The following is a 27,222-nucleotide window of genomic DNA, read 5'->3' on the forward strand; positions in this document are numbered from 1 at the left end:
TCCTGTATATTCATATCGATGGCCAGATTGAGCCCCATGATGCAAGCCTCATATTCTGCCATATTGTTGGTGCATGGAAACCTGAGCTTCGCAGATACAGGGTAGTGTTGACCTGTTTCTGATACCATAACCGCTCCAATGCCCACTCTTTTGAAATTTGCAACTCCATCAAAGAACATCCTCCAACCGTCGTATGCTTCAGTAATGTCCTCTCCTACGAATGACACTTCTTCATCAGGAAAATACGTTTTCAAGGGTTCGTATTCTCCTCCCACAGGATTTTCAGCAAGATGGTCTGCCAATGCTTGTCCTTTGACCGCCTTCTGAGTTACATAGACAATATCGAACTCACTTAAAGTATCTACCATTTGGCTAATTTTCCTATCGGCATGGGCTTCTGAAAGATGTACTTTAGAGGGTCCATCCTGGATATGAGATATGTGGTATAGGAACAGAAGTAATGCCTCAATTTCTAAGCCGTCCAAGTCAAAGCACATCAATTGCGTTCTAACAGAGAATATCGTGCTTCGTAAGGTGTGAACTTCTTACTCAAGTAGTATATGGCTTTCTCCTTTCTCCCTGTCTCATCATGTTGTCCCAGAACACATCCGAAGGTTCCATCTAGCACTGCAAGGTAGAGTAGCAAGGGTCTATTTGGCTCTGGCGGGACCAAGACCGGTGGTGTGGACAGTTACTCCTTGATTTTGTCGAAAGCTTTCTGACAATCTTCGGTCCAACTTGTTTCAGCATCTTGAAGATGGGTTCACATATGACTGTGGACCGTGCTATGTTGCGACTAATGTAGTTGAGAAGTCCTAGGAAGCTCATCACGTTCTTCTTGCTCCTTGGTGGCGGTAACTCTTGAATAGCCTTAACTTTGGACGGGTCCAGCTCAATCCCTCGACAGCTGATAATGAATCCCAATAGCTTTCCTGCGGGAACCTCGAATGCATATTTTGCGGAGTTCAATTTTAAGTTGTACCTCCTTAACCTGTCAAAGAACTTTCTCAAGTCTGCTATGTGATCTGCGGTCCTCTTGGATTTGATAATGACGTCGTCAACATACATCTCTATTTCTTTGTGTATCATATCATGGAAGATGGTTGTCATGGCTCTTATGTAAGTAGCCCCAGCATTCTTTAGACCAAATGGCATGATCTTATAGCAGTACACCCCCCATGGTGTGATAAAAACTGTTTTCTCTGCATCTTCTTCATCCATCCAGATCTGGTGATAACCCGTGAAGCAATCTACAAAGGATTGGAGTTCATGCTTGGCGCAATTGTCGATCAGGATGTGTATATTTGGCAATGGGAAGTCGTCCTTAGGACTTGCTCTGTTTAAATCTCGATAGTCAACACATACTTTTACTTTCCCATCTTTCTTCAAAACTGGTACAATGTTGGCTAACCAGGTTGGGTATTCAACCACCCTGAGAACTTTGGCTTTGATCTGCTTAGTAACTTCCTCCTTGATTTTCAGGCTCATATCTGGTTTGAATTTTTTGAGTTTCTGCTTCACTGGCGGACATATTAGATTGGTGGGCAACTTGTGAGCCACCATGGATGTGCTCAGACCGGGCATGTCACCATATGACCATGCAAATATATCCTCATATTCCTTCAAGAAACGGACGTACTCCTCTTTCTCTGGCGGTAATAAGTGAATGCTTATGCGAGTCTCTTTGACGGTTTCGGCGTTTCCCGAATTTACTGCTTCGGTTTCGTCCAGGTTGGACTTAGGCTTATTCTCAAAGTTCTCAACTTCTCTGACAACCTCCTCAGGTATTTCATCTTCTTCCTCCGAGTCAATATCCTTATATTGTGTTGTCTTATTGCATGTCACAGTCACCGGTTCATCAGGAAAAGTAATAATAACGCCAGGGACTCGGCGCGCCCGGGATGGTGTGGTGGTCCAGTTCCTGAGAACAGCTCCCTCCACAGTCTGAATGGTGAGGCCTTCTTCCCCCCCTCCTCGATTATTGCACTGTAATCCATATTCTCGTCCTCTAGGAACAGATTTCTCAGCCCAGCTAATGCTTCTTCTTCTGCAGTTCCCCATATTGTATCAGCCTGGTGAAAAGTCTGACCCAGGTGTGGCACTGGTTGCTCGAGAGGGTAATAAGTTCCACGCCATGGAGGCGACCAATCATCATACTCCTGCCATGTATACTGGTATCCGAGCCAGAAGGTAGTACCATGACGTTTCAGCTGTATTGGTTTGGTAATGCCCTGGAGATTCTTCCCAAGCCCTTCGTCGGGTTCATACCTAGACCATGCTAATATGCTTTCTATTTTGTTACTCCACCATTTGTCTTTCTCGACGGCATTTGCATGTTCGATGTGATGATAAGTTTCCCCTCCTAGACTTCTTCTGTTCCCGATAACCGAGATGGTTTGCCTGGTGTAAATGGGGTTACTCCCATCTCCGTGAATGATCACCTCCTGGTGGTTTCATTTGAACTTCACGGCCTGGTGTAGTGTGGAAGCCACAGCCCCAGCGGCATGTATCCAAGGTCGGCCCAACAGAAGATTGTATGAAGCTGTTATGTCAAGCACTTGGAATTCAACGTCGAACCAAGTTGGCCCCATCTGCAGACAAAAATTAATCTCCCCAATCGTGGCCCTTTGAGACCCATCAAAGGCCTTCACGTTCTGGAAATGGTCGATTAAACCAAAATTTTCAGAGAAAAACATGTAATAGTGCTCGATTCATCTTAGATCTATACAGATCTGGAAATGATCGAAAGTAATAGACTAGGTTTTTTAGAAAACATAACAGAGATGAGAGCATAGGTTTAGAAACTATAGATTCGTAACAAAATAAAGAGAAATCTCTTACTCATGGTTGAACAATGGCCTGAGACAGGCTAACAAGCAAAGTTTCAAACCAGAACCTACTAGGTTATTTGAGATCTTCTCAAGGATCCAAGAAATCAAGGAGCCATAGCGTGTAGAAGGCCAGGGCTGGTCGGAGAAGCCATGGAAACCTCATGGGGTGGAGGTATACGCTGGTGACGTCGCTTGAGAACTAGGGTTTAATTGAGAGAGTTTTGAGAGAAGTGGGAGATGATGACGGCATGTGAGGGATAGAATGAGAGGGTTTTGGGGGGGGGGGGGTCGTTCAGGTTAATTATGGTAAGGTGGGTTGTGGACCGTTAATAAAAAATGATCAACGGTCAGGATTAGACGGGGGTATTGGGTCGAGCATATCAGACTTGGGCCTAGGGAGATTGGCCAAATTAAAAGGGGTTTTGGGCTGGTCTCTCTTGGGTTAAATCTGAAAATAAGGGGCTATTTATTAAATACCCAAGTAATTAAATAAAAATTTATTTATAAAATAATTAATAAATTTTAAAACAAATTTTCATGCATAAAAATGTTTCAAAACAATTATTCAATATTTTGAAACTATAATGGACCAATTTCTGGTAAAATAATGAAGTAATGTATGCATGGGCTATAATTGCAAAGTTGTTGCAATTATAACCAAAAAGTGTAAATCTGACCATTTGTGAAATAATTGAACTTAATATGACTATAAATAGCAATATTAAGTCATGAAATACTATAAAATCATTTGTGATGCAATTTTATAATTATTTATGTAAATAAAATACTAGGATAAATTAATTTCAAAAATATAGAAATTATGGAAAATATCAATTGATGCTAATGCATAGTTTTGAAGGTATATATGCACTTAAAAAGTATTATAGCAAAAAATCGGGTATCAATAATGGACATGTATTGACATTTGAACAATAGATGGAGATACTTCAACCATACTCTGACAAAGATGTGAAGAAGGCTATGTTTAGCATATATAGCAATAAGAGCCCTGTGCCAGATGGATATGGGAGTGATTTTTTCAAGAAGGCTTGGAGCATTGTAGGGAGAGATGTCACTACTGCTGTACTACAATTTTTAACCAATGGAAAGCTGTTGAAGCAGATCAATACAACAAATATCACTTTGATTCTAAAGGTGTCTAATCCTGAATATGCAAGCCAATTCAGACCAATATCCTGTTATAATACCTTGTACAAATGCATCTCTAAAGTCCTATGTGAAAGATTGAAACAAGCTCTGACTCACTTGGTGGCAGAAAATCAAGCAACCTTTGTGACAGGTAGATCTCTAGTACACAATGTGCTAATCTGTCATGATCTCATGAGACACTATAACAGGAAAACAACACCTAGATGTTTAATGAAAATAGATTTGAGGAAGGCATATCATATGGTGAGCTGGGAGTTCATAAAAGAAACACTAACAGGCTATGGGTTTCCAATCACTTTCATTCAGTTGGTCATGGCATGTGTTAGCTCAACAATATTTTCTGTGAAAATCAACGGACAAGATTATGGATATTTTGAAGGTAAAAGAGGACTGAGGCAGGGAGACCCCATGTCACCTATTCTGTTTGTACTTGTAACGGAATACCTCTCAAGAACACTAAAGAAGATGAGTGAACTCCCAGATTTCAAATACCACCCTATGTGCAAGTCCCTTAAGCTCACTCACCTAATATTTGCTGATGATTTAATGATCTGCTACAAAGGTGACACTAGATCGATAGCAAGGGTAATGGAAACACTAGAGCATTTTAGTAGAGTTACTGGACTAGTGACCAATGTGGACAAATCTAATATTTTCTTGGCTGGAATAGATGAAGCAACTCATGTACATATACTAGTAAGTACAGGATTCTCTGTAGTTACTTTATCAATCAGGTACCTTGGCTTGCCACTATCATCAAAGAAATGGGCAAAATGGATTGCCATCAACTAATATGTGCAATCACACATATGATAACAAATGCCTACTCAAGGAAGATGTCATATGCAACAGAATATAAATGCTGTGCTGTTCTCTTTATATAACTTTGGGGGGGGGGGCTGTTTTCATTTTAGGTCAGAGTGTGCTTAAAGAGGTGGATCAAAAGTGTCGAAAATATCTCTGTGGGATTCAGAAGAACATAGGAAGGTGGCTCTAGTTGCATGGGAGTGTCACGACCTAAGTTCGCCCTCCGTAAACTGTCGTGACGGCACCTAGTCTCTTCGACTAGGTAAGCTAACAATTTGCGAAAAAAGGAACAAAATGTGGAAAAACAAATAAAAACTGAAGATAAACAATTATAGAAGTGTTTAAGATGCCGCTCGACATATACCAATACAAGATCTCAAAAACTGAACAATTCCCAAAATCCGGAATCCCATGAATCACAAGCTAAAAGATACATAAAAGCTCTAACTCCAGAAATGTCTATCAACAAGGAAAAATACAGAAGGGCTAAACGAGTACAGAGAATAGAAAGGGACTCCTCGGTCTGCGGATGCGGCAGATATACCTCGAAGTATCTACAAAAGCTCCTCGCCTCAAGGGTGATAAGACTGAGTGAGAGTACCTGGATCTGCACATGAAAAACATGCGCAGAAGGGGCATGAGTATACCACAGCGGTACTCAGTAAATGCCAAGCCTAACCTCGATCGGGTAGTGACGAGGAAGGTTAGGGGCCTATTGAGGTTAAATGAAATACAAGGTATAACAATATCGAATAAGACAGTATAGTAAGTGCAACAGTAAGAAGTAACACCGGATAGAAAGAATAACAACAACTATAACAGAGATAAAAAAATCACGGAAAGGAAATACAGCTCACACAGAGATAACAACCGGGGATCTTCCAGGATACCGTCCTATAGTCCCAAATATAAATATCCAGTGGATCTCCCGGGATACTGTCCGGTAGTCCAACTCATAGTGCGCGGGGATCTACCGGAATCCCGATCCGTAGTCCCAAATGTAAATACTCAGTACTGGGGGAATCTACCGGGTGCAGTTCCGTAGTTCCAATGTAAAAGTGCAGGGGGATCTCCCAGAATACAATTCCGTTGTCCCAAAGTAAACATACAGGGGGATCTCCCGGGATACCGTCCCGTAGTCCCAAAGTAAACACACAGCAACAACACGAAGAATACACAATTCAAATCAAATTCCATACCAAGGTAAAACAGGTATTTCTAACCTAGCATGCTGCACATAATTCAAATAAGGCAGTGGAGTAAATAAGCAATTAAGTCAATTAGGCACGCTTCCCTAAGCTACAACAGGCTTAAATTGCAAGTAGTATAAACAGGAAAAGAAATACAATTCTAGTACTTAACGAATACTGGATTTTTCAACAATTAGCACAAGTACGCACTTGTCACCTCATGTACAAGACATTTCAAACATCAATAATACCAAATCCTTAGGGGAGTTTCCCTCACACAAGGTTAGACAAGCCACTTACCTCGAACCGGCTCAAAATCAACCCGAAACCATGTTCTTGCCATGAGTATTCGACTCCAAATGGCCCAAATCTATTCAATTCAATTGCATAATGTAAATAACACTTCAAGTAACTGATTCTACAAATAAATTCTAAGCTAATACGCGAAATTAGGTGAAATGACCAAAATGCCCTCCGGGCCCACGTCTCGGAATCGGGTAAAATTTATATTTTCAGAATCCTCATACTCTCACGAGTCTAACCATACCAAAATTATCCTAATCCGATGTCAAATTCCCAATCAAAACTCGAAATTTAGGTCTAAGAACTTTCTTCAAAATTTTCCCCAATTTTCATCTCAAATCTGAAATTAAACGATAAAACTAACAATAGATTAATGGAATATAACTAGAAAGGGATAAAGAATCGTTACCCACTGATTTCCTCTTCAAAAATCTCCCAAAATCACCCTCTCCCTAGCTCCAAATCAATTTTCTAACTTTTGAAACTAAACCCTCGAAATTCTGATTTTCTGCCCAGTAAATCCGCATCTGTGACTCTGGGACCACACCTGCGCTCCCGCTTCTGCGGAACATAAGTTGCATCTGCGACGTTTCATTAAAGCTAAATTTTCGCACCTGCGGCTCCTTTACCGCACCTGCGGTCTCGCAGGTGCGTTGACCATTTCGCACCTGCAGTTTGCTAGAGCCTAGCCAACCTCGCTTCTACGATCACATAGCCGCTTCTGCGGTGCCGCACCTGCGGTCCCACACACGCAGGTGCGGTTATGACAGGAAACACAGCTTCAGCTGCTAACTTCAAATGCCTAACTCTCCGACAACCATCCGAAATCATCCCGAGGCCCCCAGGACCTCAACCAAAAGTACGAACAAGTCATATACCACTATCCAAACTTATACCAACCCTTAAAACACCTAAAACAACATCGAAACATCGAATCATCATCGAATTCAAGCCTAAGAATTCCAAAATCTTCTGAATTTACGCTTTCGATCAAAAAGTTTATCAAACCTCGTCCGAATGACTTGAAATTTTGCACACACGTCACATTCAACACTACGGAGCTACTCCAACTTTCGAAATTCTATTCCGACCCCGATATAAAAAATCTCACTATCGAACCGGAAACTTCAAAATTTCAACTTTCAGCATTTCAAGCCTAATTAAGCTACGGACCTCCAAAACACAATCCGAACACGCTCCTAAACCCGAAATCACCCAACGGAGCTAACGGAACCAATGAAATTCCATTCCGAGGCCGTCTTCACACTGTTCCGACTACAGTCCAAATTCTAAAACTTAAACACTCATTTAGGGACTAAGTGTCCCAAAACTCTCCGAAACTCCAAATAAATCCTTCCGACAACTCACAATAGCAGAAACAAATATGGGGAATGCAGTTAATAGGGGATCAAGGCGTAAATTCTTAAAACGACCGGCCGGGTCATTACAGGGAGAAAGTGTGTGTGCCAAAAAAGTATGGAGGCCTCAACATAAAGAATTATAGGATATGGAATATTGCTGCAATAGGAAAACTATTATGGCAGCTGGCAAAGGAGGATATTTTATGGGTTAGGTGGATTCATGGAGTATATATGAGGACTGAAAGTAACATATGGCAACATAAAGCTCCAGCTGACTGTAGCTGGTATTGGAAGAAGCTACATTCTCTCAAAGGCCTTATGGAGAGTTGGTATCAGAATAGGGAATACACACTAACTCCCAATGGTGCTTATTCAATGACAAAGAGCTACAACATGTTACTAGGGGAGCAGGTGAGAATGCAGGAATCCGGCTCAGTATGGACAACAATGATGCAACCCAAGCATCTGTTTATCATCTGGTTAGCCAATCAAGATAGGTTGCTAACAAAGAAAAGGCTTCTCAGGATAAAAATCCCAGTGGCTAATGGATCATGCAGCTTATGTGATCAAGGAAGATTAGAAACTCAGGCACATCTATTTGCTGAATGTTCATGGATTACAGCACCTAGGAATGGAGTGTCTATATGGCTAGGAATACAGCTCCAGGAAAAGGGCATCAGAGAGAGCCTACATTGGATACAAAGAAGGAACTGGAAACAAGTTCAAAAAGAAATGGTCGCAGCAGTGTGGGGAGCTATGATATACCACACATGGCAAGCTAGGAATTGGAGAATCTTTAGGAATATAACTATAAATAGAGAGTTCACAATAGCAAAGATACAACAAGAAGTTAAGATTAGACTAGATAGCATGAGGAATACATGTAGAGCCCGTAAATGTCAATATTTGTTTACCTGGATATGAAATTAGAAGAGATCTGATGAGGCCTAGCAAACACTAGGTGCTCTCTAGGTGTAAAAATTTTGTTGTTAATGATAATTTCACAGTTATTACCAAAAAAAATTTGATTGTTGGATTTAATGAGATCCCTGAAGAGAAAAGGATTTAATGAGAACCGGAATTTAGAGGTACATTTTTGCAACTTCTACTATTTTCCGTCTATTTCTAGTGTCTAGTGCAGTATTTTTAGATGGATATCTGGTATTTTGTCTATTTTTTGGTGTAGCTTTTGGTATTAAATATTTTGTAATTTGATGAAAATTTTTTCTGTATTTTTTGGTTAATTTTTTTTCATAATTCTGTTAAATATAATTAAGACTATGTAAAACCTACCCAAATATAAGGGACCATATTTATATTTAAAAAAAATTCGTCTGAAAATTGTTTTGCATGTTGAAAAGAAAATCGCTATATTGACATTTGCCAAGTATTCTCCACATGTGAATCGGCAGAATTCCACACGCCGTGCCAGCAGAGCTCTAGACCCCACAGCATATGAAGATAGTTTTTCCCTACATATCTTACAATACGACTGTCTTATTTCTTCTTCATTAAGGCAGATTGGTTATATATCATCTTAGGGGAGGTTATGTTAAAATTTACAATTTGAAGTGTGATCCTTCAATCACTGAGTTTTGAATTCGTTAGGAGCTATGGAGGAGCCACTGTTGACAGGTTAGTCTTTTTCCCATCATCATTAAAGCTTAAAACTTGAATCTTTATTGTCAATTCCTATACCCTTTTCTTGTTTCTCCCATTTTTATAGCTTACTTGCTTAAAGCTTGAATCTTTATTGTCCATTTCTATACCCTTTTCTTGTTTCTCCCATTTTCTATAGCTCAATTGCTTAAAGCTTGAATCTTTTCTGTAAAAAGTTTATACCCTTTTATTGCTTGTCCCATTTTGCATAGCTTTAGTGCTTATAGCTGGAACCTTTTCATTCAACTTTTATGCCCTTTCCTTGCTTTAACAATTTTGATAGCTTAATTGCTTAAAGCTTGTTTTTTCTGTCAATATTCGTTGCTTTTCCCTTTTTGCAAACTTTAATTGCTGAATACTTTAGTCTTTTCTGTCAATTTTTGTACCCTTTTCTTGCTTTTACCATTTTGCGTGGCCTAAATGCCTAAAACTTGAATTTCTGCAAGATTTTTATATACCCTTTTATTGCTTTTCACATTTTGTAAACCTGCTTCGCTTAAAGCGTGAATCTTTTCTGTGAATTTTTATCACCTTTTCTTGCTTTTCCCTTTTGCATAGCTTAATTGCTTATACCTGATCATTTTTTGTGTGGCAATTTTTACACCTTTTCTTGATTTTCCTTTTTGCATAGCTTAAGTTTGGATTAATGTGACTTTTAAAAATAGGGAAAGCAGCAAGCGAAACAGGTCAAAGAGGGAGTGAGAGATGGAATTATTATGAGAATGTGGGAAGGGCGGGGTCTGCGATTCCTACGAATTCTTTGGCCGGATCAGAAGTCAGCGTCGATGAGATTAGGTCTGCTGCTTCTATGTCAGTTCCTTACTCTCCTTCTCTCCATGCCCCCTTGATCAGCTCTCCCCAATCCCAATCTCAGCCACAATCTTACGGTAAGTTGCCCGCGGACATATTCTCTCATACTGGCTTATTTTGTGTTGAGCTTTATATACTCCCTCTAGTTTATTTTATTAGGTGGTGTGTGACGGGACATAGAGTTTAATGAAAACAAAAGACTCTTGGCACATTCCAGAAGTATTGAAGTACCATTAGAACCTATGGTGTAAAACATGCCATGACATTTTTGTGGCTATAAAGTACTTCATTAAGTTGAATAATTTTTAATGCGAAATATGTCATTCTTTTCCAAACAAACTAAGAAGGAAAGAGTGACATATACAAAATGAAATAGATGACTGCTGAGCACAAAAGGTCTTTGCCTCAGTTTACGTTATTACCATTTTAGTTCATTTGCTTGGTTTGATTAAAATGTAAAACAATTTTTAATTGTTTTATAGCCTTGGGGATTCTCAGTTTATTGAACGTCGATGAAGGGGCTAATAGACCTACCTTTAGATTTGAGTTAGGAGCTTCTAATATAGCTTGAAAGCCTACTTTTTTTTGCTCTCTTTATAAACTCATACCCCATATTTTGTTGCTTCTTGTTATTACCAGAAATCTCTGGTCTTATGGCTTGCATTAAGTTTCAACACCATGTCTTTTACGAATTTTCTATCGTTAAATACATTAAAGCTATCTGGCTAAATTCTTACTGCCTGTTTTTGGCGGATGATACTATGTTGATGCCTTTACGACTAAAGAGAATGTTTGTGCCCTTTTGTTTTTCCTTGGTAAAGTTCACAACTGTGATTAGGTCACTTGCGTGTTTTTTTTTGGCTCTAGAGTATGCGTATGACTTCCCTGCTGTTTCATCACTATGTCTTATTTAAATTGTGTTAGAAAATAAATTATGTTCTCTTTTGTTGCAGAGCAAGGGATTGTTTATCAGGGTGGGTACTATGGAGCTGCAGGTGAAACTGCCGGTGACCTAAGGAGGTAATTACGCAGCATTCTTCCCAACGATGTCTTGCTTGGGTTACATTGGTTATATTAAGTATATTTGAGATCATTACCATTAGGGTTGCACTACTTTCCTCTTCTGCTGGTTTTCGTACACCAATTAGTGTTCTGAAACAAGTAATGAAAAAGACTAGGAGCTTACATTATGGTTATTGTTGCAACAGCTTGATTAACTAAGTTTTTTGGCAGGCAAGTGTTGGACGAGGTAGAAGTACGAGAGTTGCTTATCGATCATGTTGGCCATCGCTGCTGTTGGGGAAGTCGTCCAGCTCGGACCTGGAAGATTCATGCAATTGAAGATTGCAATGTCTATGTGGGGACGCTAGAAACTTTCACGGAAGAGAGAGATACAATTATAGAGAAGGAGCCATACTCCAGTGGCAGCATTGATGGAAAGGACAAGGGGCCTGAGATGGGAATATGGGAATTGGATTTAAGGTCTGAATTTCCTGTTTTGTTTGTACCTTACAAGGAGTCACGACTGAGAATTCCTCATTCGGAAACTATAGAGAAATGTTCAGGTAATAGACATTGTTTGTGGGATAATCTTTTTGCATTGTTAATAGTGTTAAAAAATAAACTTGATTACTATTTCTTGTGTTATTATTGTACTCCTTCAATATAGTCTTTAACCTTTTTCCCTATCATATGGTTCTTGGGTTAAAGTTGGAGTGATTTTCACGATTTTGCTTAACTGCTTCACAGGTTGTGATGGTCGAGGAAATGTAGTTTGTACTACTTGCAATGCAGATCAAGAGCCAGGGTTTTACAAGGAGGGTCAAATGGCCCAGTGTCCTACTTGCTATGGAAGGGGTCTAATTGCTCACAAGGACGGATCTGACACAATGTGAGCTTTTGACAGATTGTTAACTGTTGCGGTGCATTTCTTCGTCAAGTTTATTCTTTTTTCCTTGACTAAGTATAGTTGAAAGACCCGATGATTACTCTTGTACTATTCGGGCGTCCAAATTTCATTCTGCGTTCATGGTTTCTCCTGGTACCTTTTTTGGAGACAAGTGCAGACCTTGAGGTGTCTGACAATTGTAATTGATTTACCAAAAACATCTTTCTTTTGCAGATGCCTGAAGTGTAAAGGTAATGGGAAACTTCCTTGTGTGACATGTGAATCTCGTGGCCTGATCAAATGCCAAACATGCCAAGGTGGTGGTTCTCTTTTAGCACGGAAAGTAGCTGTTGTTAGATGGTAATCTATCTTTACTTTTGATTTATTATACTCAATTAGTCATGCATATTACAATCAAGGAAATCATGAGGTTGACAACTGAATGATCACGCATTATGTATTTATTGTGTTGGCCTCGTTCTGTGCCCTGCGCGATGTCCAAAAAAATAAAACAATTGCCCAACAGAATACCCACATTAACTGACACCCATCACAACTAAAATTTGGATATAATCCCTTTGTGGTTTGGTAATAGTTCTGTCCGGAACTGATGGCTCTAAAGCACTTGACTTGTCTAGTTCAACATAACTATATGCCATGAAGTGTGAAAGACGAGGACTTTGGCCATCGTTATAGCAAACAGTATCTTATCCATATGATTTAAGGTATCTTGTAGATTTTGGCACTGATGCAGAGGATTAATATGGCGTGCAAATTTGACATGTTTTCGTAGGAGGTCACTTTCAACCCGGAAAGTAAACGCTACAAGTGGAGCAGGTTCTGTTCCAGATGACGTCTTTCACAGAGCAAAGGGAGTCCAGTTGTGCAATAACCAAGCATACCAGTGCACTCCAGCCTACTTTGCCGATTCATATTTCCTTAACAAGTTCTCTTCTGAAGTAATTGCAGAGAGGCCTTCAATACCTACTACTGCAAGGATCATATGCGAGCGACACACCATCTCTGTTGTCCCGGTGACTCGCGTGACCATGACTGATCGTAATCGCTCCTTCAGTTTCTATATTATTGGAAATGGAAGAGAGGTTTATATGAAAGACTACTATCCTTCTAGGTTTTGTTGGGGCCTTTGTCCTTGCTTGGAATGGTTGAAACTATAATTGAAAAAACTGAATCTGTTTCTTCATTATTGGCCTTAGTTTTGTCCCAAAGAGTGTTATGGGAAGAACAAGTTGGTTTTTGTATAGAATATACTGTATGCTTTCCATGAATAAAGGGTTTGTGTTCCTACTTCCGAACAATAATATCATAATTGTTTTATTAGTTAAGGGAGTAATTATCCAATCATCTATTTCCAGATCTCTGTAATGTAAAACAATGCTAGCCTTTTGGCTTGATTCTTTTTTCCTTAGACAAACAAATTGTATAGACTTCATCAACAACCTTATTTGATCTCTGAAGAAAATAACCTCAATGTTATTTTTGCAATTTGATCTTCCTTTCTAATAATTTGACTTGTCATATGGGGATTTTATGTAGTGTTTTTTGATCCATTTGCAGCATTAATATACAGTTAGGCTGCAACCAAAACTAAGTCTACGTATCCAGTGGCAATTTGCAGGAACTGATTAATTTAATTAATCTATGTGTAAGATACTGTAACCCAAAGGTTAAGCAAGTTGAGTGAGATTTACTTAACTATAATATGTAATCTTCAAAGGCAAAGCTAAACTCTCCTCAGGAAATTTTAGTAGGTTAATTCTTTTTATGTATATGTATTGAATCCCTTTGATTTCTTAATGTGTTTACTCCTTTATATTTTGACTCTCCTTAGTAAAATTTGATTATGCTTTCTTTGAGCCGATGGCCAATCCAAGTTGATGGATATGGGTTCACGTGAATCCATACTCTTCTCCCTAAATCATTTATAATAATATTATATTTGTTAAAAATTACTTAAATATATGTGCGTGAACTCATGTTCAAAGAGTCTTATAATGCAATTATTATTGGGTGCACTCTACAAGTGAAATTGACAGTTCAACGGTCCTGTTTTTGGCACGTATATATATATATATATATATATATATATATATATATATATATATATATATATATGTGTGTGTGTGTGTGTGTGTGTGTGTGTGTGTGTGTGAGAGAGAGAGAGAGAGAGAGAGAGAGTTACTAAAATTTCAAAAAGAATATAATTTTGAACCTATAATTTCAAAAGTGTAGTGAGTTTACGATAAGAGACTAAAGTTAAACCCGTCAAATATAAATTCTAGATCCACCCTCTTTACAATAGTGCACTCATCCTCTTGAAATCTTGGATCCGCCTCTGTTTCGGAAACAAGCTCTCTATCTTCAAGAGGTAAGGCAAGGTTTGTATATATACGAGTCTTCTCAAACCCACTTATGAGATTACAATATGTTGTTATTATTATTCTTTATTCTTTATTAACAATCCGGCATCCCAACACCATGAGCAGCCATGTGGCACTTTCACTTCCTGCATTTCAATTCTGTGTATTTTAATCATGACACTACGAAACATTTTACTTAGATATGTAATGACGCACTAGTACAAACCCCACAAAAATAAAGCAAGTGAATCTAAAAATAATCCATCCCTTCTTAGTGTATGTGCAATCATAGGTTGGGAATCTGCTACATTTGAGCCAATTGTAAATAAAAAATTCAGCAGCCCTAGAATTTGACATAAATTCACGTGCTAACAAAGTTACAAAACTATTAAGAATCTACAGCTTTAGGTTGACGAAGACTTCTGAAGTCAACAAAGTCTTCAATAAAATAAAGATATAATCGTATAATTCACCTCTTCTCACAAGTGCTTTGAATTGTTCCAATTTTTCTTCTTGGAACACTAATTCAAAATTGAGGTAGAAAACCTAAATTGTTTAGGATTTTTTTATTTAAAAATTTATTTAATTCATGTCTAAATAGGATTTGTAGTCAAATACATATAAGAATAGATTTTCCTATTTCTGGTTAAAATAAATTTAGTACTATTATAAATATTCGAGGGTCTATTGGAAATAGTGTCTTTGCCCTTCCAGGATAAGGCTGCGTACATCCTACTCTCCCCAAACCTCACTTATGGGATTATACTGACTACTGAGTGGTTGCTGCTGTTGTTGTAGTACTATTATAAATATTGATATTGCTAGCTTGTGAAGAATCACAGGAAGCATTTAGAGAACTATAATAAAATAATATTCTTTCATAGTACACTTTTATTTAATGATTAATCTGTATTTACCATATTTTTATTTAGTTTGTTCTGTCGCCTTGCTCGCACCTATACAATCGCAAACATCCCCTATATAAGCTCTTATTAATTAAGCTGTTCATCTTACTCTTATTTAGTTGAAAGCTCTCTCTTTGATTTCTTCCTATTTCAAAAGAGAGCTTTCTTTTCCTCCTGTTGTGTACAACAAGCCCTATTTCAGCTGTACTTTTTTCTCTGCCTCCTATTGTGTAAGAAGAGAAGACTAATATTCACTTCAATTTTTATTAGGTTCAATAAAATCAAACCATGTTTTCCCTTTCATCTATACAAAAATCCAACAATATTACTCAAACTCATTCATCTTCATCCCTACTCTTCAACCACCACCACCACCATGGTCTTTTTCATCATTCGATCGTTTCAACTCGACCTCGACACCACCTATTCTCCTCTTTTCGTGCCCAAAATAATGATGTAACCGTCACCAACAACAACAATGCCTCAAACCTAAGTCGAAATAATAATCTAACCATACTTCAAGAAATTTCAAGATCATCGAGTTTCTTGAAAATCGAAGAAAATACATCATCATATTCCCTTTCCAACTCCAACAAGCTTAAAATAGCTATTATAGGTTTTGGCAACTTTGGACAATTTATAGCCAAGGCTTTTATTCAACAAGGTCACATCGTACTAGCTCATTCTCGTACTGACTATTCTCTCATAGCAAAATCCCTAAACGTCAATTTCTTCAAAGATCCTCATGACATATGTGAGCAACATCCTGACATCGTCGTACTCTGCACTTCCATTAATTCCCTCGAACGAGTCATTCGTTCCCTTCCCATCCAAAAGCTTAAGCGTAACACACTTTTCGTAGACGTACTATCCGTCAAGGAATTTCCCAAAAACATTTTTCTTCAATTACTACCTCAAGAATTTGACATTTTATGCACTCATCCTATGTTTGGTCCAACAAGTGGAAAGGACAATTGGAAGGGACTACCATTTATGTTTGACAAAGTTCGAATTGGACAAGAGGAATCTAGGATACAAAGAGTCAATAATTTCATTAATATTTTCGAAAAAGAAGGTTGTAGGATGGTAGAAATGAGTTGTTCTGAACATGACAAGTATGCTGCTGGCTCACAATTTATTACACATACTATAGGTAGAGTGTTGCAAAAACTTGGACCGGAGACAACACCTATAAATACAAAAGGGTACGAAAAATTGTTGAATTTGATGGAAAATACAACTGCTGATAGCTTTGATTTGTATTATGGTTTGTTTGCGTATAATAGTAATTCTATGGAGGTTTTGGAGAGGTTGGATATGGCTTTGGAGAGTGTAAAAATGGAATTATTTGGGAAAGTTCTTGAGAAGTTGGAGAAGAGAGTGGAAATGGAAAGTAGGCTGGCTTTACCTACTTCTATTACTAAGAAGATTGAAAATTTGCAAGTTGAGATGAAGAAAGAGGCTATTTCTTGATCCTAGCTAAAATAATGATGTCTAAGAATATTGAAATTCAAGTTGGTTATTTTTTAATATCGTTTTCAATCTTGTAGTTGATTTGTTTAATAAGAGTTGATATTTGGTAATTTCGTTTGGAGTATCTTTATAGCATCTTGCTAGCATGTTTAGACTCCGTAAAAAGTTTAACTCGTCCCAAATTGTAATTTTGACTTCATATTAAACCCGATGCCCAAGGCATTCTATGTTTACACTGGGTCCGAGGAAGGACTATACCTTAAAGGGTGTGATGTAGTCCGCCTACTCTAATGCAAGTATTGATAGACGTTTGTACAAATATACCCCTAAAGTTTGACTTCATATCAAACACACCCCTATATTTTTAACTACTTTTGTAGAACAAAGTTTGACTCCAGAGAGTTATAGATTCTTGGGTGGTGATACCAAACTTAATCATGTAAACTGCTGTGAGAGGATATTTTTGGAGAGCTTATTATTGACCAAAACTAATTTGACTCTCCTATATTATAAACGATGATACTTTAACGGGTAACTAATTTGTGGAGAGCTTTATCTTATCTTGGAATTTGCTAAAAAATTGTATCCAGTTTTTGCCAAATTTAAAGAATTTTCCTAAAACATTATAATGTAGCATAATAACGGGTAACTTGATAGAGAAGTTCGAGCTTTATTACCCGATCCAAATTAAGATTACAAGCACTAATCATGAAAGGAATTACATTTGATGATCACTAAACTACTGTTGAGCATGATTTTTCACAGGTCATTCACATATAGGAAACTTACCCACACTCGGAGTATATACCAATTCTAGTTAAGTTAACCATAGGAATTAAAATATTCTACTAGAGTTGTTTTTAAATTTTTTGTTTTTTGTTTTAAGAAAGGTGATAAACAGTCTGTTAAAGCTAATAAACTCTGCTAGAGTTAGCCGTCTACAAGAGTTCTTTTACTACAATATTTACTAAAAAGCTATTAGGGTTAGCCGTTTTTATTTTATTTCCCGCCTAAGTTTCTTGCTACATCAAGTGAGTTTTTTGTTCTTTTATTTCTCCATTGAAGATTGAAAAACATAATTCTGTTAGAGATATAATATGATAGTATTTATAAAGGAGCTCTTAGACATCTTAAATAATATTATAGGATGCTTCCTCCGAAAGATAATTTTTCTTGTAGTTAACTTAATATTTACGTGTTAGAGTTTAGTAGAACAATTATCTTGTAAGCTACCTTGTTGAATGCCTTTAACAATGATTATTTTTGTGATTTTATAGCTAATTTTTATGTTAAAAAAAATTGAATGATCTACTATAAGTTAGTGTAGAAAGGTGGAAGCTAGTATATTTTTGGCTTTATAAGATCGTAGAAAAATTAATGAGGGTGTATTTGTAGCAAAAATTATTTAAGAAGAAAGAATGAGAATTTGGGTGGTTAATGAGAAATTTGTTAGCCCTGATTTGCTCCCTTACGGTATTTGTCGTGGAACAACAGAATAGCTAGAATTCTAATAAGATTATTATTATATTTATATTATTTAAGATTACAAAAAGTAGATAAAGTTAACTATGGTTACATACTACTAATTTATAATTAAATAAGACGACAAATGTCATTTAGTTATTGGCTTGGTGTATACACCGGGTGCGGGTAAGTTTTTTCCTTCACATATATAGCATAGAGCTTGGGTCAATGTATATTATTTGTTGGGGGATATTTGAGGAATTTTCCGAAATCACAATTATTTAGTGGCTATTAACTTCCTATAACTACTATATACATAATTATTTCATATAGCTACTATATATTTAGTTGTTGCGCGATTGTATTCACTGTATTTGTGCTATTGTATTCATGAATAAAGTAACGGAATTCGTCTAAAAAATAGAGGAGTCCAAATGTTTAATAACGTAAAGAGGATCAATTAGAGTGTATCACTCCTAATTTAACTCAACCAAATCAATTCTACATAAATTTCGCTGCTACTGTGTTGTATTCAATGTATTCGCGCGATAGTATATATTTATAAATACAGTAAGGTAATCCGCCTAAATAACAGGGATTACAGTTGTTTAATGATGTATTCCATGTATTCACGCGAATATATTTATAAATACAATGAGGTAATCCGCCTAAAAAATAGTGATGAAAGCGCAATACCGAATTGTATTCAATTTCACTATATTGAATCCAGTTGTATTCAAACAACAAAAAATCAAGAAATAGGGCCTATATCGTTCTATTCAATTCGACTGTGTACATTGTATTCAATTCACAGATATTCGTTATTCACTATTATACGTTGTATTTTCGACTGTATTCAAACAACAAACACACAGTGATATTCGGTTGTATTAAAAAAATACAGACCTTTGGGATACATAAATACATGCGAAAAATAATGTATTTATACAAATATACAATATATTTGAGTGTATTTGTATATAATACAATGTATTCGTATTATTGTATGTGACTAAATCGCAAAGAAGAGAAGAAAGTTCGTCGGAAATGGCGTTTTCAGGCCAAGCAAAATACTATATACATTGTATTAAAATTAAAAATGAAGACGAACAAAACCTGCCCCTCAAATCTTCTACGGCATAGTCATGGCCAGATCTGTCCGCTTAAGAGGGTAAGCCAATAGTGGATGATGACGCCGACGATAATGAGGGAGAAGAGAGAGAATTTTGTTCAATATTCAGAAAAGGGAGTATTTTGTTGGTTTCTTTGTTCAATCCTCTCTCTGTTCAATTGTTCATAAAGGGGAGTATTTTGTTCGTTTCTCTGTTCAATCCATTTCAATGGAGACGAACAAAAATACTGTATACGTTGCTCAAGTTTGAGGGAGAAGAGACAGAATTGAGAATCTTGCTGATAGAAGGAGAGAAGGAAGAAAGAAAGAAAGAATATAATTGGCGTATTTCATGTCTCAATAATAGGTATGCTGTATTCTGGGCCGGGCCTGGGCCTAAATGGGCTAAACGGGCCTGGGCTTAGCGGTCCCGGGCTTCATGGGCTCAACGGGTGGAACCAGCCCAGACGGGCCTAAGCCCACATGGTCCTGGGCTAAATGGGCCGGGCTCGCGGGCCCATACGGGCCTAACGAGTTTTTTTATTTATTTTCGGGCTATTTTTTTATAAAATTTTTTTTGTTTAAGGCAATTTCTTGTAAACCATATATCTATATACTAATATAAATTGCTCTTATACATGGCTATATAAATATATGTAGTATATATAATATAAAAAGTGCTTGAAGAAAAAGTAAAATAACAAAACAATAGTAAAACTAAATTATCATGCATAATAAATTAATAACAAAGTAAAACATTAAGCATAAATACGTCTAATAATTTTAAAATAACATAAATTGTCGAAAAATCTTAAAGACGAATTTCCGGATAAATACGCTCAAGACAATACTTTATATGCCTCCTTAAAATGCCTGTGGTACACCCTGAACGAAAATTTAAGACTCTTCCACAGTTCTTGCACTTTAATATTTGGCCTTCTTCATTTTCTTCAAGCACTTCAAAGTGTTGCGAAACAAATAAGCGCACTCTTTCCGAACGAGGCATGATTTAACTTGAAATTTGAGATTGAGACTTGAAGCCTTGAAAATTGGAGATTGAGAGATTGAGAGAAATTTAGATTGAGAAATGAGTATTGAGTATTGAAATGAAGAAGAGGGAGGGGGGGTATTTATAGTTTTAGAGAAGGTTAGTTTTGTAAATTGAAAAAGAAAAAGAAAATAAAAAAATAGGCTATTTGTGCAATATGACCGTTGGCAATGGTCATTGGGGGTGGGGCCCTCCTTTTGAAAAATCTTGTAATGTTTTGTAGTATATATAGTATGTTAGTATATATATCTATATATATATATAGTATATAGTATATATAGTATACTATAGTATATATAGTATGTTATGTATATATATTTCCTTATATAATTTCTTGTAGTATATATAGTATGTTAGTATATATATATATAGTATATATAGTATGTTATATATATATATTTCCTTATATAATTTCTTGTAGTATATATAGTATGTTATGTATATATATTTTCAAATATTATTTCTTGTAGTATATATAGTGTGTTATGTATATATATTATAGCTTATAAAGAATTGCAAGTTAAAGACAAAAAAATATTGCAAAGAGATATTCAAGGGAATGTCTTATAATTTTTATTACCAAAAATGGCATATCTTTCTTAGTCTTCTTCCCCCCAATGGAATGAGCACAACAAGGTGCTAATACCACCATTAAAAGGAAAAAAAAAACTAAAGAAGATGTGCCACTTACAAGTTACACCATAATCTACATTGTATCTCTAACAAATCTCATAATCCTTCAAGGTTCGGAGGAGGTTCCGTTGGTGGTGGCGGAAAAGAAGCTTGTTCATCACCGCTTCCGGGCGAAGCAGCATCCTCCGTAAGTTTCGCTATCATTTCTTCATAAGCTTCGTCTATCTCCGGTTGTGATTCTGCAAGTCCAAAGTTTCTTCTTTCCGAGCGGATCCAATCTCTGAATAGTACTGATTTTTCCAAGCTCTCCCTCATAGACGCTCTATGATCACCTATTTGAAGTCTTGCTTGACTGAAAGCGCTCTCTGATGCAACTGTTGAAGCTTGAATAGATAAAATATCCCGAGCCATCCTTGCAAGAACCGGAAAATATTTTTTCCTTGCCTTCCACCATTCCAAAAGATCAAAGGTGCCTTCTAGATTCTCCTTTTCAAGTCCCTGCGACAAATAAAGTTGAAGCCCAATTAGATGTGAAGTCTCATCAAAATTATCACCTTGAGAACCCCGAAACTCCGTCCAAGATTTAAGTGCTTGTAGGCCCGCAGCTCTTTTAGACGATTGTGAACTAGACGAAGTAGGGGTTGGAACATTTGGCATAGCATGATCTAACGCAAGTTGATAAGCATTATAAATTGTTTGAGAATTTATTTTAATTCTGGCTTTTGCCTCTGCAAGTGTAGAAATTTCCTCAACTGAAAGATCTAAAGCCTTATAAATATTTGAGTACCAAAAGTGAGGACCTCCTAATTTTATTGTAGGATTTAACATTGCAGCAATACCATAAATAGGGGGGATAGGGAAAAGATATTTTTTACTTTTCTTTCATTGCATTTATAGCAAGTTTATAAATTTCCCCACCCTCCGAAAATTCAACAAACAAATCACATAGTGCTGCAATATAAACTAAACAGTTTGAAATAGTAGGATAATATTGCCCAGAAAATGCATTTGTAGCAATTTGAAAATGTTCTAAAAAATCTATAAGAATTTTAACATTCGTCCAATCTTGATTTGTAAGGATTTCATCATCATCCTCACCACCAACACGAGCATTAAACGTTGCATTAATTGGGTTTCTATATTCATATGCAACTACTAAACTTTCGTACATATAACTCCATCTAGTTGGACAAGATTTAGGAACCTTTCTTTCTCTAAGGCCAAATTCATCACATTTTTAAAGTACTCTCTAAGTCTACTTCTACGGTTTGAATAAAAAAGCCAATTAAGAGCCATTCTAACCTTTTCAATTTCTAAATTTAAAATTTTCATACCATCACCGACGATTAAATGGTAAATATGACAAATACATCTCACATGGAAACAATTACTAAATGCAGGATTTAGTGTTGTTGTAAGTATGCCTATAGTACTAGTGTTACTAGAAGCATTATCCATAGAAATTGCCATTATTTTATCTCTAATACAAAAATATCTACAAATATCTGCAACAGTGTTAGCAATAAACTTACCTGTGTGACGTGAATTAATTATTCTATAAGCAATAATGCGTTTTTGCATTATCCACTCCTCATCTATCCAATGACTTGTAACAGTTAGTTAATCACAGTCATTATTACTTCTACCAATATCGATAGTAATAGAAATCCGATTAGTAATATGAGTAAACAAATACCGCAAATATTGTTCATATTCATGTTTATATTTATAAATATCGCTCTTAACTGTTGCGCGAGGCCAACCTTTATAAGTAGGATTAAAAACTTTTCTAATAGAATGCACAAAATTAGGGTTAGAAGGAAAAGTATAGGGTAAGCACATAACGGTAACCATCTTTGCTAATTCTTCACGATCTTTATTAGGATCGTAATATAAAATACCACCGGTCACAGTGTTAATTCCTGGTTGAACTAGATTTGAACCTGTACTAGGGTTAACCGCAGTATCTACACTTGTCCCCTCTTGCTGCGCTTTCATTTGTAAATATTTAACTTTATCTCTAGGGTGTGTTTGTATGTGCCTAGCCAAACTACCCGTACCGCTACGGTCTCCAGTATATTTATGCGCCAGCAATTTCCCACAAGTTTTACACTTAGCCTTATTTTGTTCTCTTACTTGAGTAAAAAAAATTCCAAACTATTGATGTTTCTAGGCGTTTAGAAGGTTGTCTATTAAAAGTAGGGGTTTCTACAGGTCGGGCGGGGCATCAGTTGGGTTATTAACAGGACTAGTAGGTGTATCATCTAAATCCGGTTGGGTTTCATCTACATCCTCATTTTCCTCATCATTTTCTAAGATAGTTTGATTAGGATAAAGAGCATTCATAACTTCTTCATTTAATTGTTCACCTGGTGCAACATTATGGCAAAATTTACTATCGGAAAATTGAAAACAAAGGTTATCACTATCAAGAATAATAGGAGCAGCAGGACGGGTAACAGGTCTGGGTCGGGGAGCCGGGGGAAGGGTAGTAGGTTGGCGACTACTTTCACCAATTTTAGCTTTTCCCTTACCACCAAACATTTTTTTCAAAGAAGATGCCATATTAATTACAATTATGCAAACTAAAACACACAAAAATATATTCTTAAAACTTAAGAGTTGGAACGAGTTTACCGAATTGCCGAACAACTTCTTGAAAATTGAAAATCGTTGAAGACTTGAAGACTTGAATACTTCAATTAAACAACTTCACAATTTTTCACGAAATTGCAATAATAAAATAAGCAATTATAGAAGAGAAATTAGATATAGATTGAGAGAGATTGATGAATTGGTGAGTAAAAATGAAAGAATGAGGGGGTATTTATAGTTGAGAATTGGGAAAAAGTATAATTATATAAAGTTTGGGGTTAAAATAAAGTTTGGGGGCCAAATGGCTATTTTTTAAAGTGGCCAACGGCTTGATTTTAAAAATCTGACCGTTGGTCTTTTTTTTTAATTTTTTTTTAAAATAGCCGTTGGAGCCCGTTAGGTCCGTTGGGCCCGGTTGAACCGGCCCAGGCCCGCCTGCCGGTCCCGGGCTCCCCGGCTCGTGGGCTCCTTGAATTGGACCGGCCCGCCACGGGCCTTGTGCACCATTTGGGACCGACCCACCGAGACCGGCCCACCAGGCCCATTTAGCCCATTTGGACCGCGGTCCCGGTCCGGTCCCGGGCCAGGCCCGGCCCACAGTGCACCATTAATAGTAGGTATAAACAAATACCTATTTGGCTATAAAATAGAAAAGGTGCCTATATGAGTAATAATATTTTGATATTGTTTTGGTTTATAATAAAATAGGGTGTAATAATTTGCTATATGAAGTCAAATTTTCGGGATATTTTCATGGTGTATTCGTCTCCCAAATAATAGTCGGTGAATGTATATTTTTGTAAATTAGTGTATAATTATTAATGCATAATACACATATAATATACATATTTTATACATAATTAATATAATTTTTTTATACATTTAACTAGTGTCTGTAATTAATTTTTGATCGACCGACCAAATTGTTACAAGCTTTTTTTTCGGAAAACTATCAGCTATGCCCATTTATAATTAGCTTATAACAAAAACTGGTCAATTTATTAAATATTACTAATATTAGCCAAATGTTATCAATATTGGCCAATTAGCTATTTGTAGCCAAAAAAGTCGAATTTTTGCTTTCTTTTGATTCATGTGTTATTAGAATAGATTTGGTACATCTTAAGGAGTTTGAATCTCAGTTTTGGGATGATTTGGCGAAGTTTTGAGGAGGTTCGAATTGAAAATTTGAAGCAAAAGATGAAACATGAAAAAATGATATGTCTATCACACTGTGTATTATTTGTATCACATATGTATCATATTTGTATCAAATGTATATCGCTTGTTTATCCATGTATACCTGTGTGTGTGATACATGCGTGATACATGTTTGATACATGTTCCACACAAGAACTTTTTGAACTCGATTTTAACTTCGAACTTTGATACCAAATCAGTCCAAATCACCTCCAATCTTCCTCAAAATTTGTATATTGACTAATCTATATGTTTTCAATGAATTTCAACCATACCCATTAAAAAAGGCCTGTTTTCGCTTAGATTTTTGGAATCTTGTATATATACTTTTTTGTATTTCATCATCTTGTTTGCTACCTCATCCATAATTTTTTTTCCGTCTTGCATTTAATATTGCTGATTGCGCTATGGAAGGAGATCTTTGCATGTAATTCTTGGAGAGAAACAACCTTATTTAGTTGGGTTATCAATTTTTGTACATATTTGGCTAGTTTCAGTAAGTCTATGGTTAATGATTAGAGGTTGGTAAGTTGGAACTTATTTGGGATATTTATGTAAGATTCTCTTTTTTCTTCTGGCTAGAAGGCATCTTTTGGGGCATTTGCATCTATACCCGCTTTTTGGGTCACTGTCACACCTCCTTTTTCCTACACCCCAGAAGGGTGTAAGGGAATTTTTTTCCAACTTAAAGTGACAATCGAAACGGAAGTTATTTAAAGATTCAGAGTCGCCACTTGGGATAGTTTATGGTGTCCCGAGTCACCGGTTTGAAATCCCGAATCGAGGAAAGATTGACTCTGTATTACAGTCCGCGAACACAGAAATCCGGGTAAGGAATTCTGTTAACCCGGGAGAAGGTGTTAGGCATTCCTGAATTCCGTGGTTCTAGCACGGTTGCTCAACTGTTATATTTGGCCTATTATCTGATTTTAATACATGTTTTAACCTATTGTGCAATTTTAAACTTTATAACCGCTTTTAACTATTTTTTAAGGAAAAATTGCAACGTCATTTAAAATACGTCTTGAACCACGTCACATAAATGCACCCGCGGCTCTCGACATATTTTTATCTAACATTGTTGAGATTTGAATTTGGGTCACATAAATGCGCGCCCGAGTTTAGGAAGGTAAATTATTAAAATATCGCGCCTAAAGCAACTACGCATTTGCAACTTTGCGAGGGCCATGGAAGATTCGCTAAATGGCACGCCTAAATTATTAAAATATCGCGCCTAAAGCAACTACGCACTTGCAACTTTGCAAGGGCCATGGATAAAAATATTAATTAAATGAGGGCCATGCATTTTAGATTTTATTTGGCACGGCACACCTCATCTCCAATTTTAATGGGAATGCAAGCTAAACTCTCGAGGGCCCAGAGCTATATCCTATTTAACGTGGCTCACCTTAACTATTCAAAGAAAACTTAATTATCTAAACATTAGGAGCCGGGATTCTACTATGTCCAAACTAACTAAAAGGATTGTCTTTTTCTAAAAAAAGGAAAGGGCCTGATGATTCAGAAATAGTGTGTGGGCCTAGCATGAGGCCCAATAGCCTGCCAAACATAAGGCTATCCAAACAACAATTCCATGACAGTCCACATCGGGCCCAAGAGGGAGCCCAAATTGAAAAGTGGACCAGTTTCAGCAGATATTGAGACTCCAGTTCGAGTCCACACATAGCACAGAACATCAAGTATTTGCATTCGAATTTACAGATCATACTGCTTTTAAGAAAATCAAACAATTACTGATTGGAACACACCTATCGTCACTTTTTATGCAGAAGCTACAATCCAAACATCAATTCATTTTTGTTATCTATCATCTAATACCATCACAATTCGTACCAACAGCATTCCATAATCTCGAAAGAACAGCAAACATTCACTGATTTAGACTCCAAAGAGAAGTTATATACCATAACCTAAGATCAGAAAGCTTACTCAAAATAATGCACTGATTTCAACTGAGCTACCATACGACTTGAACTCTGCATGCAAATACCCTTTGCAAATATCCTTAAAAGTCGCTTTTATACACAACAATAAGCTCCAACTCATAAAATCCAGACAGCTAAACCATAATCTGTTCCCTATTTCATACCAAGACTAAACTAAAACAAACAAAAAAAAACTTAAAGGATACATCCAACAGGAATTAGCTGATTACAGATTTAGTTATATCCTATTCACTGATAAATATACTTAGTCAGGATCTTTCTAAGCTTAGTAGTACAGGTTGTGCATGAAACTGAAAGAGAGAGAAATGAAACTTCAACAACAAACAATCATCAGATTTGATCACATTTCAGATTCAAACTTCAAGTTACATTCAAGTGATGTCCATGGTGTCGACAAATACCTGGAAATGAAAGGAAATAAGAAGT

At 36.7% G+C, this 27,222-nt stretch overlaps 3 protein-coding genes across 4 annotated transcripts; all 3 read left to right on the forward strand.

Annotated features, from left to right (window-relative positions):
• Nucleotides 1-7,893: 7,893 nt before the first annotated feature.
• On the forward strand, nucleotides 7,894-8,586 carry LOC109241112. Its single transcript, XM_019407832.1, has one exon. The coding sequence runs from the start codon at nucleotides 7,894-7,896 to the stop codon at nucleotides 8,584-8,586; it is 693 nt and encodes a 230-aa protein (XP_019263377.1).
• A 503-nt stretch (nucleotides 8,587-9,089) lies between these two features.
• On the forward strand, nucleotides 9,090-13,502 carry LOC109241119 (protein SSUH2 homolog). Of its 2 annotated transcripts, XM_019407840.1 has the most exons (7): nucleotides 9,091-9,297; nucleotides 9,987-10,208; nucleotides 11,085-11,151; nucleotides 11,365-11,696; nucleotides 11,881-12,022; nucleotides 12,254-12,379; nucleotides 12,813-13,502. In XM_019407840.1, the coding sequence occupies exons 1-7, from the start codon at nucleotides 9,276-9,278 to the stop codon at nucleotides 13,195-13,197; spliced, it is 1,296 nt and encodes a 431-aa protein (XP_019263385.1). In that variant the 5' UTR covers nucleotides 9,091-9,275; the 3' UTR covers nucleotides 13,198-13,502. The 2 variants fall into 2 exon arrangements, with proteins under 2 accessions (XP_019263386.1, XP_019263385.1); XM_019407841.1 differs by lacking the exon at nucleotides 9,987-10,208 and having other exon boundaries at nucleotides 9,090-9,297.
• Nucleotides 13,503-15,381: 1,879 nt separating this feature from the next.
• LOC109241120 (arogenate dehydrogenase 2, chloroplastic-like) lies at nucleotides 15,382-16,891 on the forward strand. Its single transcript, XM_019407842.1, has one exon. The coding sequence runs from the start codon at nucleotides 15,594-15,596 to the stop codon at nucleotides 16,776-16,778; it is 1,185 nt and encodes a 394-aa protein (XP_019263387.1). The 5' UTR covers nucleotides 15,382-15,593; the 3' UTR covers nucleotides 16,779-16,891.
• The last annotated feature ends 10,331 nt before the right edge of the window (nucleotides 16,892-27,222 follow it).

The sequence above is a fragment of the Nicotiana attenuata genome, unplaced genomic scaffold (genome assembly GCF_001879085.1).
Source record: "Nicotiana attenuata strain UT unplaced genomic scaffold, NIATTr2, whole genome shotgun sequence".
NCBI classification, from domain to species: domain Eukaryota; kingdom Viridiplantae; phylum Streptophyta; class Magnoliopsida; order Solanales; family Solanaceae; genus Nicotiana; species Nicotiana attenuata.